This window comes from Staurois parvus, unplaced genomic scaffold (assembly GCF_062004578.1).
Source record: "Staurois parvus isolate SC_StPar_1 unplaced genomic scaffold, SC_StPar_1.0 ptg000172l, whole genome shotgun sequence".
Classification (NCBI taxonomy): domain Eukaryota; kingdom Metazoa; phylum Chordata; class Amphibia; order Anura; family Ranidae; genus Staurois; species Staurois parvus.
Window position 1 is genome coordinate 11,395,950 of NW_028317968.1, and position 14,482 is coordinate 11,410,431.

At 40.1% G+C, this 14,482-nt stretch overlaps 1 protein-coding gene across 1 annotated transcript in view; it reads right to left on the reverse strand.

The window, feature by feature from the left end:
- Positions 1–249: 249 nt before the first annotated feature.
- The window catches only part of NT5C1A (5'-nucleotidase, cytosolic IA), a 65,351-nt gene continuing 51,118 nt past the window's right edge, over positions 250–14,482 (reverse strand). Inside the window, exon 6 of the mRNA XM_089676678.1 lies at positions 250–5,499. Coding sequence (XP_089532804.1) covers positions 5,137–5,499 — 363 coding nt within the window. The 3' untranslated portion in view covers positions 250–5,136. The remainder of the gene's footprint in view (positions 5,500–14,482) is intronic.

Below are 14,482 nucleotides of genomic sequence, written 5' to 3' on the forward strand. Positions count from 1 at the left end.
CCCCTTGTTGACCATTTTCAGAGGCATACACAATCGGCCTATAGTTACTATTTCCACAGGGGCTGGTGTGTCTTTCTATACTTCTTTTTTTAAAGATAAAAAGCACAATAAAATGTTCACCATATTTTGTTTATGGAGATAAATCTTTTCAAAAAAGTCCTTTGACAACAAGATATTGACCTCTGTGTTTTGTATGCTTCAACACAGTTTAATCAAGTTAAGACCACTATTATTTAATCACATTCACACTGCAGCTTATAGTTTTATTTATTTAAAAATATGTATATCATGATGCTTTAGTACATTCTATAGGTTACATTCACAGGAAGACTATAAATTGTACATTCCAGGTTACATAAAGGCACAAAAGTTAAAACAAACACTTAGCAAAGACCAAGACATACAGAAAATCACAGTGCACTGATTAACGCTCTTTTGTTGCTACCTCCTTTCCAGTTTGTTAATTTACAATGGATACCCAGTGCATGTTTTAAAAAGTCAGTTATACAATTTACTAGGTGTTCACATACACTGCGTCATCGTTGCAGTCAAGTTTGCCATATTTAGACTGCGATTAAAGATTCAAACCAGACACCTTAAAGTTGACTGTCTGAGATCTAACCCTTGGGTGACTAGGAGATTAACACAAAAGCAAAATAAGTGATTTTCCTGATTGTATTTTCAACCGTGGTAAATATATCACGGAAGAGTTTATTTAGAGCTACTGTATATGGACCATGTTTGCCAGATAACCCTGCATTTACAACAGCTTGCATGGCAAGGCTAAACTAAACCTATGGCCTGTAAACATTGCTAGCTGACAGCATATTTAAATCACTAAACGTGTGATTTGCTGGAACAATGGTTATTTCCAGTCATGTGACAGTTATTTTCAGCTTTCATTGGCTCTGATTGCTAGAAATAATAGTTCCTTTGGCAATGAATGCATAATATAGATTGTATAAGCAGGGACGGACTGACAACTCATGGGTCCCCCGAGCAATAGCGGATCATGGGGCCCCTGTGTCCTTGCCCAAACTCAAAAAAGCCTATGAAAAAGGTACCAGAGGCATCTTATGGGGCCCCCTACTGACTTCGGGCCCTCGGGCAGTGCCCTAGTTTCCAAATTGTCAGTCCGCCCCTGTGTATAAGTGTTAAAAGCAGGTACCTACAGGTCTTTGACTTTCACTTTACCTTCAGAATTTCCAGGATGTCTGTAAACTTAGAGGTTAATTTGAAGTATACTTCACATCCCTAAATGTGCACATTTCCAGGGGATCAGTCAGCATTTCCAAACAAGAATGCTGGGTTTGATAGCACTTGGAAAATGTGGTACGGTAAAGGAAGGTATGTGCTGGCACCTTAAGCTGTATTGTTTTAATCCTCTACTGTATGTACATTGTGTTGTTTTTTTTTTTTTTTTTTTTAAAAGGACAGATCTAATTTAAAGCAGGGCAAAGCAAAATTTTTACTTTAATCTAAACTGCCACCTGCTTGGCTCTGCTTCAAGCAGCACTGTGTAACCTATTAGATGGTACACGAGCAGAGAAAAAAAGAGGGTCAGAAGAAGTGTTTCACTCTCCTTAACCTGGTAAACAAAAATGACTCAATGATGTACACATAAATATAAAATTTATAATAAACATATAGATGTTCAAAAAATATTTTTTCATCTAGATATCACAGGGTTTTTGCACTATTCATCCAGAGTAGACTGACTGAAGAAACGCATTGGATAAATATCGACATGTGCAAAAAAACATGTAATATCTACTGTATATGCAAACAAACATTTTGGACATCTATATGTGCAAATTCTCTCATATATTCGAATATATAATATAAATTCTATCATATATTGAGGTTGTATCATGCATATATTAAACCTACTTATTTTAGACAAGCGCATATACCCTGTTTTTTAAGGGAAAAAAATAGAATATAAAAAAATAGAAATGTTTTTTTGTAAATCTTATGTTTGTTTGTACAGTATATACTGCTTACCACAAATATCCCTTTCTTCTTTCAGTAAGTAACTAGTTGCTTAACGTGTTGGTGATTGGCCCAGAACTATAGAGGGAGTCACATGCTCTTCCATGCTCGGAAGTACTGGAAATTTTCTCTATCAAGGCAGAGTTGACCAGAGTATTAGGGGATTAAAGAAAAGGTAGATATGCAGTTTTGGAGAGGAAGATTAAATAAAATATGTTCCTTTGCTCTACATGGGCAAAACAAAGCACATCTTTGCTTCAAACCCCAGCACTGCATGGGTTAAATGCTCATTTTGCTAGGGGATGAAGGAATACGTACAAATACTTGCCTCATTACTTGTTCCCCAGACAGCTGGCATTCTCATACACTTTTCAACACTCTCAGGGTGCGGTGGGCCTTCACATACAATGCAGGACTGCTGCTCTTGCATTGTACGTGATGACGTCAGTGAGCTGCAACCTACCAGCCAGGCAGCTAAGTTAAGTGGACTGGTCACTAGCAGAAGGGGAAGCCTGCTGGAGCATAAGGTAAATATTTCAATGTATTGATTTTCCCCCTTAGCAACACCACAGAAAAGGGCTTTAAATTTTTTATTGGGGACCAGGTGTTTTGTAGCAGTTGACATAATTGATTTTATAAGGAGGCGCAAAAGCAAAGCAAAAGTTAATTTAATATTTTGGTATTGTTTTGGTCAATTACCAAAGTTTTAAAAAGGGTAAGGGAAACAAGTAAGGGTCGGAGTGCAAACCCAGAGTTAAATACCTAAAGAAAACATACGATTCCAACATACAGTAAATTAACACACAAACACAAATTACAGCCTCATGTTCTTTTAGCAGAAAGAGAATTGAATAGGGCACGTAATGTAGTAATACAGTGAATAACCATAAGGCTTCTCCAATCATGTTTGAAAGGCAACACTGTTAGTGACAGTGACAAAATACTCTTTCACGTATTAGGCTTCATGTACACGAGCAGCTCCTAACTTGATTTTAGGAGCTTTTGGCATTTTTTTGCCAAAACTCCTAAACTCAACTCCATAATAGCTTATGTGTCCATGTACACATAGACTTTCACTAGAGTTTAGGAGCTGCCACGTTTAGGTGAGGTTAAACCTCCCTCTCCTGAACGCGGAAGAATCAGGATAGGAACGTTTTGACCGCCGACCATGGGAAAACGCAGAACGCAGCAAAACCACTGCAAAATTGCGGTACCGTGGTTGCTGTGGTTTGCCGCGATTTGTGCTTTCCCGCGGCTGGCAGTCAGGGTAGGCTCATGTAGCTGGAGCCATACATTCATAAATTAATCTGAAGCAGACAGCCATGAAAGTTGGAAAGATGTTGCCTTTGTTAGCATATACAGTGGGGATCGAAAGTTTGGGCACCCCAGCTAAAAATTTGTATTAATGTGCATAAAGAAGCCGAGGAAAGATGGAAAAATCTCCAAAAGGCATCAAATTACAGATTAGACATTCTCATAATATGTCAACAAAAGTTAGATTTTATTTCCATCATTTACACTTTCAAAATAACAGAAAACAAAAAAATGGCGTCTGCAAAAGTTTGGGCACCCTGCAGAGTTAATATCTTGTACTGCCCCCTTTGGCAAGTATCACAGCTTGTAAACGCTTTTTGTAGCCAGCCAAGAGTCTTTCAATTCTTGTTTGAGGTATCTTTGCCCATTCTTCCTTACAAAAGTCTTCCAGTTTTTTGAGATTTCTGGGCTGTCTGTCACGCACTGTTCTTTTAAGGTCTATCCATAGATTTTCAATTATGTTGAGGTCAGGAGATTGTGAAGGCCATGGCAAAACCTTCAGTTTACGCCTCTTGATGTAATCCCCCGTGGATTTCGAGGTGTGTTTAGGATCATTATCCATTTGTAGAAGCCATCCTCTCTTTAACTTCAGCTTTTTCACAGATGGCATCAAGTTACCATCCAAAATTTGCTGAAATTTTATTGAATCCATTTTTCCTTCTACTTGTGAGATGTTCCCTGTGCCACTGGCTGCAACACAACCCCAAAGCATGATTGATCCAACCCCATGCTTAACAGTTGGACAGATGTTCTTTTCATTAAATTCTGTGCCCCTTCTTCTCCAAACGTACCTTTGCTCATTCCGGCCAAAAAGTTCAATTTTAACCTCATCGGTCCACAGAACTTGTTTCCAAAATGCATCAGGCTTGTCTATATGTTCATTTGCAAATTTCAAACGATGATTTTTGTGGTGAGGACGTAGAAGAGGTTTTCTTCTGATGACTCTTCCATGAAGACCATATTTGTACACGTATCTCTTTATAGTGGAATAGTGTACCACAACTCCAGTGTCTGCCAGATCTTTCTGGAGGGATTGTGCAGTCAAACGTGAGTTTTGAATTGTTTTTCTCACAATCCTGCGAGCTGTTCTGTCTGATATTTTTCTTGGTCTTGGTCTTGCTTTAACTTCCACTGTTCCTAATGACTGCCATTTCTTAATTACATTCCAAACAGAGGATATTGACATCTGAAAACGCTTTGCTATCTTCTTATAGCCTTCTCCAGCTTTGTGAGCGTCAACTATTTTCAGTTTCAGTTTTCTAGACAACTGCTTAGAAGGACCCATGGTGCTGATTGTTGGGGCAAGGTCAGATGAGTCTGGGCATTTAAAACCTTTGAGATTGACATCACCTGGTCTTCCCAGACGATGATTGAGAACAATCCATGACACTGGCATGTCTCAGCTTTACAAAGGGGGCACTGCATGCTATAAATTCTGCAGGGTGCCCAAACTTTTGCAGACGCCATTTTTTTGTTTTCTGTTATTTTGAAAGTGTAAATGATGGAAATAAAATGTAACTTTTGTTGACATATTATAAGAATGTCTAATCTGTAATTTGATGCCTTTTGGAGATTTTTCCATCTTTCCTTGGCTTCTGTATGCACATTAATACAAATTTTTAGCTGGGGTGCCCAAACTTTCGATCCCCACTGTAGCTAATGCTCTACTGACCTTTTCTTAATAGTTTGCGTTTCATTGTAGTTTTATAAATACTAGTGAAAACAATATAGGTATATTCTCATAAATTGCCATGTGCACATGATTAAATAAAGATATAAATAATGATAATCCAGGTAGAAAATGTAATAAGATCACATGATATATCAGCCTCACTTGACAGAGGATGTTGCATTTTTTGGTGTGTGTTTATGCCTCTGTGCCACACCATACGGGACATGTGCTGCTATTGTTCCCATCTCCTTAGCTCCTTCCACGTGGAACATTTGATCATCAAAATATATATGAGGGCGGATTTTCTCCAGCAGAGGTCCCTTTGGGGCTCCAGCCAAGAAGAGGGCCTCATCAGTTTCCAGGCCCCAGCTACGCAAGGTCTTTAGTGCTCGAGCACCAGAGCTGGCTGCACTACGAGCAGTAACCAAATATGTGCGTATGGGACAGTTCATTCTCATTCCCTTATGGTAGAACTTCTTCTGCAGCTTTCCTAGAGCTTCCAGGAAACATTTTAGAGGACCCTGTAAAAAAAACCAATGAGTTGAAAGGTGATATAATTTACCAGGAGCATGCAAAATGCAAATGCATGAAAACCACTTGAGACATCAAAGCATATTTTCTCTTTATGAAGACCACTAATGTTTAATATAATGTGTCTAATACATTCTTATAAACATGCATGCAGTGACTAAGCTGATTTATTTGGAGGCCAATTACACTGCTGCTATATTTTTGGGTTGTGTGAGGAAACTTATGCAAACATGCCAGTAGCGTCTTTGGTAGAAATAAACTAGGGCCTAGCATCAGAAAGTGAAAACTACTTAGCAGTGCTGGATCACCCACAATATAACCTGGGCTGGATCCTGGGGTCTGGCGGTTCTTTGAAGGCCCCCCCGAAAAAGAAAAGAAAGGGGGCAGCATGGTGGCTTCCTGGTTAGTATTTCTGTCTTGCTTTACTTGGGTCCTCACTTCAAATCTCAGCCTGGACACAATATGCATACAGTTGCAAGAAAAAGTATGTGAACCTCTTGGGATTACGTGGAGTTTTGCAAGAATTGGGCATAAAATGTGCTCTGAACATCATCTAAGTCACAACAATAGAAGAACACAGTCTGCTGAACATAATACTACACAAACATTAGATGTTGCCATGGTTTAATTGCACATAACATGTAAACATTCACAGTGCAGGGAGGAAAAATTATGTGAACCTTTGGACTTAATAACTGGTTGACCCTCCTTTGGCAGCAATAACCTCAACCAAACGTTTCCTGTAGTGTCAGATGAGACCTGCACAACGATCTGGAGTCATTTTGGACCACTCCTCTTCACAAAACTGTTTCAGTGTAGCAATATTCTTGGGATGTCTGGTGTGAATCGCTCTCTTAAGGTCATGCCACAGCATTTCAATGGGGTTGAGGTCAGGACTCTGACTGGGCCACTCCAGAAGGCGTATTCTGTGCTGTTGCAGCCATTGTTTTGTTGAATTACTTGTATGCTTTGGGTCATTGTCCTGTTGCATCACCCATCCTCTGCGGAGCTTCAGTTGGCGGACAGATGGTCGTACGTTTTCCTGCAAAATGTCTTGATAAACTCTGGAATTCATTTTCCCATCAATGACAACAATCCGTCCAGGCCCTGAGGCAGCAAAGCAGCCCCAAACCATGATGCTCCCTCCGCCATGTTTCACATTGGGGATGAGGTTTTGATGTTGGTGCGCTGTGCCTTTTTTTCTCCACACATAGTGTTGTGTGTTCTTCCCAAACAACTCAATCTTGGTGTCATCTGTCCACAGTATATTCTGCCAGTAGTGCTGTGGACACATCCAGGTGCTCTTTTGCAAACTTCAAACGTGCTGCAATCTTCTTTTTGGACAGCAATGGCTTCCTCCGTGGTGTCCTCCCATGTACTCCATTCTTGTTTAATGTTTTCCTTATTGTAGATGTGTGAACAAAAATGTTAGCATGTGCCAGAGATTTCTGTAGGTCTTTAGCTGACACTCTGGGATTCTTCTTTACCTCATGCAGCATTCTGCGCTGTGCTCTTGCAGTCATTTTTACAGGACGACCGCGCCTAGGGAGAGTAGCAACAGTGCTAAACTTTCTCCATTTGTAGACAGTCTGTCTTACCGTGGACACATGAACATCAAGGCTTTTGGAGATACTTTTGTAACCCTTTCCAGCTTCATGCAAGTCAACAATTCTTGATCATAGGTCTTCTGAGAGCTCTTTTCAGCGAGGCATGGTTCACATCAGACAGTGCTTCTTGAAACCAGTAAACCCAAAACAGGTGTGTGTTTTTTAAGGGCAGGACAGCTGTCAGCAACACATCCAATATCATCACACTGATTGGAGTCAAGGTTGGCTCACTCCTGGCTCCAATTAGCTCTGGGAGAAGTCATTAAGCTAGGGCCTCACATACTTTTTCCTCCCTGCACTGTGAATGTTTACATGTTATGTGCAATTAAACCATGACAACATCTAATGTTTGTGTAGTATTATGTTCAGCAGACTGTGTTCTTCTATTGTTGTGACTTAGATGACGTTCAGAGCACATTTTATGCCCAATTCATGGAAAACTCCACATAATCCCAAGGGGTTCACATACTTTTTCTTGCAACTGTAGAGTACACATGATCTGTATGTGCTTGCGTAGTTTCCTCCAGTTTTCTGGGCTGGATCCTGGGGTCTGGCGTTTGTTTGGAGGCCCTCAGAAAAAGAAAAGAAAAATCATGGTGGCTTCCTGGTCAGTATTTCTGTCTTGCTTTACTGGGGTCCTCACTTTAAATTTCAGCCAGGACACTAAATGCATAGTGTTTACATGATCTGTGTATGCTTGTGTAGTTTCCTCCAGTTTCCTACCAAATGGGGAAGTGTGTTATATAGCAGGCATAGAGACCGAATTGATATGGAGCTTGCAATCGGGAACATGCAGGATAAGTCAAGGGAGCCTAATGCAGAGCAGAAACTTATATGTGACAATGAGTTTTGTTTTTATGATTGGCTACATAAGAATGTGATCTGGGGATAGGCTAAAGACAAATATTAGGGAACACATATTTATAATCACCCCTGTGGTCATGCAGCTACCTTTTGACTTCCTCTTGTCCCCTAGAACCATGATGTGTGGTCTGGTCTGTTTTACTTCTGGACTGCCATTCTTATTGGGTTAAACCACCTCGGAAAGTACTGCCCCTCAAGCACAGGGGCTTATAACTACCTAATATTGGGCTGGGAATAAGGGCAAGAAAGTAGGTCAGCAGGTTGGTTCTGAGGAACAGGGCTTGTACCTTTAAACACATCAGCATTACTTCTTGTTGTAGCATGCTAAGGAGGTCTTGGGCATTGATTGTGTAAGTGCTACTGGATACATCCTTGTGTTTTTAACACGTTTGGGAGTATTTTTAATTACTTTTTCTAAACAATGGTGTCTGTGATACTGAATTAGGCTGTTGCACCCTTTTAGTTTTTTTGTCTTTCATGCAGTTTCTTAGAACACTCCAAAAGCATGCTGATAAGTAAATTGGCCCTACTATGTGCATGTGTGCATATTAGCTTCTTGAATACAGAGACTGATGTGAATGCACAGTATGTGAAGCACTGCATACATTTTCAGCGCTATATCAATGCCTGTAATAAATAAATAGAAATTCTGGCTTTTCTATATTTAGAAAAAAATGTGGGTTGATATATAGCCAGCAAAGGTCCCTTTGGTAACTATTTACAGTTTGGAGTATTGTAATCTTCTGCTGCTTTGCAATCACTTGCCAGTTTGTAACTGGATACATTTGGAAAGATGTCAGCAGTGAATATACAATACACCACTGTTCTCTACAGCAGTGTTTCTCATCCTTTTTTCAGTCAAGGCACCCTTTAAAATCATGGACAGTCCTGAGGCACCCTTGAAAATTACAGACAGTCTTGAGGCACCCCATTATAAAATGTGAAAAACTATTCAAATTGTTTTATATAACGCAGCAACATCCACACATATAGGACACCCAACATTAGAGGTGATTTATTCTTCCAAAGCAAATACAATTTTGCACAATGATACTGACAAGTATTCCAGTGTTTCTCTTCTCCTTCAATTTTCTCCATCACTCAGCTAATGTGACCCCAGCACTGATGGAGAGGGACGGGGAGGGTCAAACTAGGATGCTGTGCAGGCAACTGACATCCTCCTTATCAAATGATGTCATTGGTTGTCAGGACACCCGTGGCTAGAAGGTGGTAATGCTGCACAATGAAAACCTATGGCTTTGTGTAACTAAAAGGCAGGCTTGTTCCACCCGCTGTCTTGAATACAAGTTTTGGGCAATTTTTAGACATTTTGCCAAGGCACCCATAAAGAAACCTCAAGGCACCCTGGTTGAGAAAGGCTGCTGTACAGTCACATCTACCTTACACTTAAGGCTAGGCCCTTAGTTTTGATCTGTCTGTGCTATTTTTACCACTATGTATGCAGCTGATGTCCCTTGTTGGTTCATCAGCATGGTGTAAATTGCCAAAGTGGTTTTAAATTTCTGAAGTTCAATGTTATTATGTAACACTGTGCATTGTTACTGTATGCAGATCTCTATTTTGACCTCAAGATGGCAGTGTCCCACAACTTTGTTCATCATGAATCCCAATACAGGAGAGCAAAGGCTGCTGGGACTTGTATGCTGGGAGCAGAATTTTTCATACAGTTTAGCTGAGAGTAAACTACACCTACCATGGACAATTTCCAGGGGCGGGAGGATATAAAAGAAAAAGCCTGGGAACACAAGAGGAAGTGAGTCCTGGCTGCTGTAGGACATGTGTGGAGAGCTGTGTGGAGCCGTGTAGACCCAGACCGGACTGGGTTGAGTCAGAAATCCACAAATGCCATCTGAGAGCCAAGTATGCTAAAGAGGCACACTGGTGGAGATTTGCTTCCAGTGGGGTCATCATCACAGCCACATCTTCAAAGGGGGTCCCCTCAACATATAGTGAACTTGGTGCAGAGTTATTCACCATTAGGTCATCACAGAGGACAATGGGGCACTCTTTACGTCTGGAGGAAAAGAAATTGAATCTCCAAACACAGAAAAGGTTTCTTCACAGTAAGAGCTGTGAAAATGTGGACTAGACTCCCCCAAAAGTTGTTTCTGGCCAGCTCAGTGGATTGCTTTAAAAAAAGGCCTGGATTCTTTCTTAGCTACACAGAATATAACTGGTTACTAACATGTATAGGTAAATTTGATTCAGGGAATATCCGATTGCCTCTCGGGATCAGGAAGGAATTTTTTTCCCTGCAGGAGCAAATTGGTTCATGCTTTGCTGGGGGTTTTTTTGCCTTCCTCTGGATCAACTGTGGGTATAGGATTGTTTTTTTTTTTTTATTTTGTAATGGTTGAACTGGATGGACTTTTGTCTTTTTTCAGCCAGACTAACTATGTAACTATAGATGAGACCAAGCTGTGCAGTGGACGCTCATTGCTTCACTTTGCTTTACTTTGCTTTACATAAGGACAGGGTGAGAGGGTTCCTAACCCAATTAACACTACCTTTAGTGTGTGTTTGCTGTTTCAAGTTACTTCAAGTTCAAAGACACTGTACAGTACAGGCCACCGCATTTGAGCACAGGTGCTGAAGTCAATCTATTGCCTCAGTCTGCTATTCCTATGCAAACATAATATGTGCCAGAGCCTATCTATTGCTGCAGTATGCCTTTCTAACCCGTTATTACGAAGTACTGCCTGCAGGTTATCTGAGTTAACCCTATCACTCCCTAGGCAGAACTTTGCACTCATTCTAATTCAAGTTCAAGCCATCTAAGAAAGGAATTAGCCGCTCAAGTTCAACTCTTTTCTTCATTTAACAAGACATACTTCTGAACCCCCGCTCTGCTAAAATAACTCAATTTTCTTAAAGTGACTATCACACCAATTTAATCTATTAACCACTTGCAGCCTGTGCCATTTCTGGCACTTTTTGTTCACATGTAACAATCAGTATATTTGCTAGAAAATTGCTTAGAACCCCCAAACATTATATATATTTAACCACTTGAGCTCCTGAGGATTTACCCCCCTTAATGACCAAGCCTTTTTTTGCTGTTTGGCGCTGCACTAATTCAAATGATAATTGCACGGTCATGCAATGCTGCACCCAAACGAAATTTACGTCCTTTTTTTCACACAAATAGAGCTTTCTTTTGGTGGTATTTTATCAACTGTGCGCTTTTTATTTTTTGCGCTATAAACAAAAAAACCACGAAAATTTTGAAAAAAAACAATATTTTCTACTTTCAGCTATAAAAAATATATCGTAAACTCAAAGTTAGTCATAAATTTAAGCCAAAATGTATTCTGCTACATATTTTTGGTAAAAAAAATCCCAATAAGTGTATATTGATTGCTTTGTGTGAAAGTTATAGTGTCTACAAACTATGGTATAGATACTGTAATTTATGCCTTTTTTTGCTATACAGCGCTGCACTAATTCAAATGATAATTGCGCGGTCATGCAATGCTGTACCCAAACGAAATTTACGTCCTTTTTTTTACACAAATAGAGCTTTCTTTTGGTGGTATTTGATCACCTGTGCGCTTTTTATTTTTTGCGCTATAAACAAAAAAAACACGAAAATTTTGAAAAAAACAATAATTTCTACTTTCAGCTATAAAAAATATATCGTAAACTCAAAGTTAGTCATAAATTTAAGCCAAAATGTATTCTGCTACATGTTTTTGGTAAAAAAAATCCTGTGCATTAGCGGGCAAACTGGCGCTATCTGGGAGGGGCGCTAACACTATCGGAAGTCACCAGTGACGCTAATACAGTGATCAGTAAAAATCTGTTCACTGTAATCAATGACACTGGTGACAGGGCAGTGAAGGGGTTAACTGGGGGGGGGCGATCAAGGGGTTAAATGGGATTTCTGGTGCACTAGCGGGCAAACTGGCGCTATCTGGGAGGGGCGCTAACACTATCGGAAGTCGCCAGCGACACTGATACAGTGATCAGTAAAAATCGGTTCCCTGATCAGTGACACTGGTGACAGGGCAGTGAAGGGGTTAACTGGGGGGGGGCGATCAAGGGGTTAAACGGGATTACTGGTGTACTGGCGGACAATCTGGCGCTATCTGGGAGGAGCGCTAACACTATCGGAAGTCTCCAGCAACACTGATACAGTGATCAGTAAAAATCGCTTCACTTATCAGTGACACTGGTGACAGGGCAGTGAAGGGGTTAACTGGGGGGGGGGGGGCAATCAGGGGGTTAAATGTGTCCTCTAGTGTGTTCTAACTGTCAGTGTGCTGTTTTACTCACTTTTACTGTTTCTTCTTCTCTGTCTGGAACGGAATGTGTCCAGGCAGAGAAGAATGACATCATATCCTGCCCTGTGTAAATGTCAACACAGGACAGGATAGGACAGGGACCGATCATCTGATTTCAGCCAGAAATCACTGGCTGAAATCTAATGATTGATCCCTCCTGGATCGAATAGTGTCACCCGCAGGTCGGCGGGAGCGCAGTGTCGGGAGCGCGGAGCCCGTTTTAAAACGTGGTTTTTCGCTCCACTGCCGCCCTGCACACGTATATATACAGTGGCAGGGCGGCAAGCGGTTAAAGCAGAGGCCCTAGAGCAGCCTTTCTCAACCAGGGTGCCTTGAGTTTTCTTCAGGAGTGCCTTGGCAAAATGTCTAAAAATTGCCCAAAAATTGTATACAAGCCAGAAGGTGGAACAAGCCTGCCTTTTAGATATACAAAGCCACAAGTTTCTAGCCGGTGGCGTCCTGACAACCTACGTGTCCTACATGTGTGGATGTTGCTGCGTTATATAAAACTATTTGAATAGTTTTTCACATTTTAGAATGGGATGCCTCAAGACTGTCCATAATTTTAAAGGGTGCCTTGACTGAAAAAAGGTTGAGAAACACTGCCCTAGAGATTAAATTGGTGCATATTGCAATTTCTTATGTCATACAGTATTTGCGCAGCAGCTTTTCAATGGCAATTTTTGGGGGAAAAATATGCTTTTTTGAATCTTGATACATAACCCAATTTTTTTTTTAAATATAAAAGATGATGTTACGCTGAGTAACTAGATACCATACATGTTAAGCTCTAAAATTGCCACCCATGCAATGGTGACAAACAACATAAATGTTACTATCCATAGGCAACGCTTTAAAAGCCTTTACAGGTTACCACTTTAGATTTAAAGAGGAGGTGTAGTGCTTGAATTACTACTCATAATCTGACGGTCACGGTGATACCTCACGTATATGGGTTGTTCGCTGTTTGCGTGCATGCGGGAGCAACCCATGCATTTGCCTTTGCACATGAGCACGGGAGGATGGGGACACTTTAAAAAAAAAAAAAAATTTAAATTATTTTATTTTATTTTTTATTTTTACACTGTTGCTTTAATTTTTTACTACTTTCATTGCTGTCATAAGGAATGTAAACATCCCTTGTGACAGCAATAGGCACGTGACAGGTGCTCTTTAGGGAGAGATCGGGGATCTTTAAGACCCAAAATCCCCCCTCTACACTTAAAAGCATTCATAAACACCAAGATCTGTGTTTTTGAATGCTTTTATTTTTTTTAAATGGCGCCATTTACTTCCAAGTAAACTGGAAGTGATGTCACGTTATCACTTGAGGTTTACTATAATGGAGAGCCGTTCAAAGTTGATCCTGGCTTTGTTCGTCTGTCCAGCCACCCGGCAGATGCACTGGCTGGTCGCTCAGGTTTAAATGTGATAGCGGCTGCGGGGGAGAGAAACCTCCGCCTTCTGTCACAAGGAGGGGGGCTTTGGTGGTGGGAGGCAGGTGATTAGGAGCATGTTACATGTTACACCTTAAATACAGGTGTATCTTGTTACATGTTCCTGAAGGTGAAACTATTCGTTAATGGCCCTGTAATTTAATTTACTTAATTTGTTTCTTACTGTGGTTTTTTTTTTCTGTTTGTAATGTTTAGAATGAGAAATACACATTAATTATGGTCATGTGTAGTACTTTATGTAAAATACATATCCCATAGTCCACATTCCATCTCAGGGGTGATCAAGAGAGTTTGTCTACATTCCTGCATACTGTGGGATCATGGAAAACAAAAGTAACCACCTTCTATCAGAAAGTCAGATCACAGCAGCAAAACAGAAGGCCCATTTGAGATAAGAATACATACTTAAATAAAATCTTTTTTTGTTAACCAGATTTTAGTTTCTTTTTTCTTTTGTTTTTTTCAATTTAGATGCATTTTATAACACCAAAAAATGTCACAAAAGGGCAAAGTGAATGAAAGAAAACAAAAATTATATATATGTATATATATATATATATATATATATATATATATATATATATATATACTTCGAGTTTGAATTTTTAATTGTTTCATCCAGTTTCTTAAAAAATCTGCATACATTTAGTGCCCATACTGTAAATACCTTGGACTCATTCCAGAGATCTCCATCTACTTTCATTTCCTTTATAACTGTGTCTACAATTCATTCTGAATTCT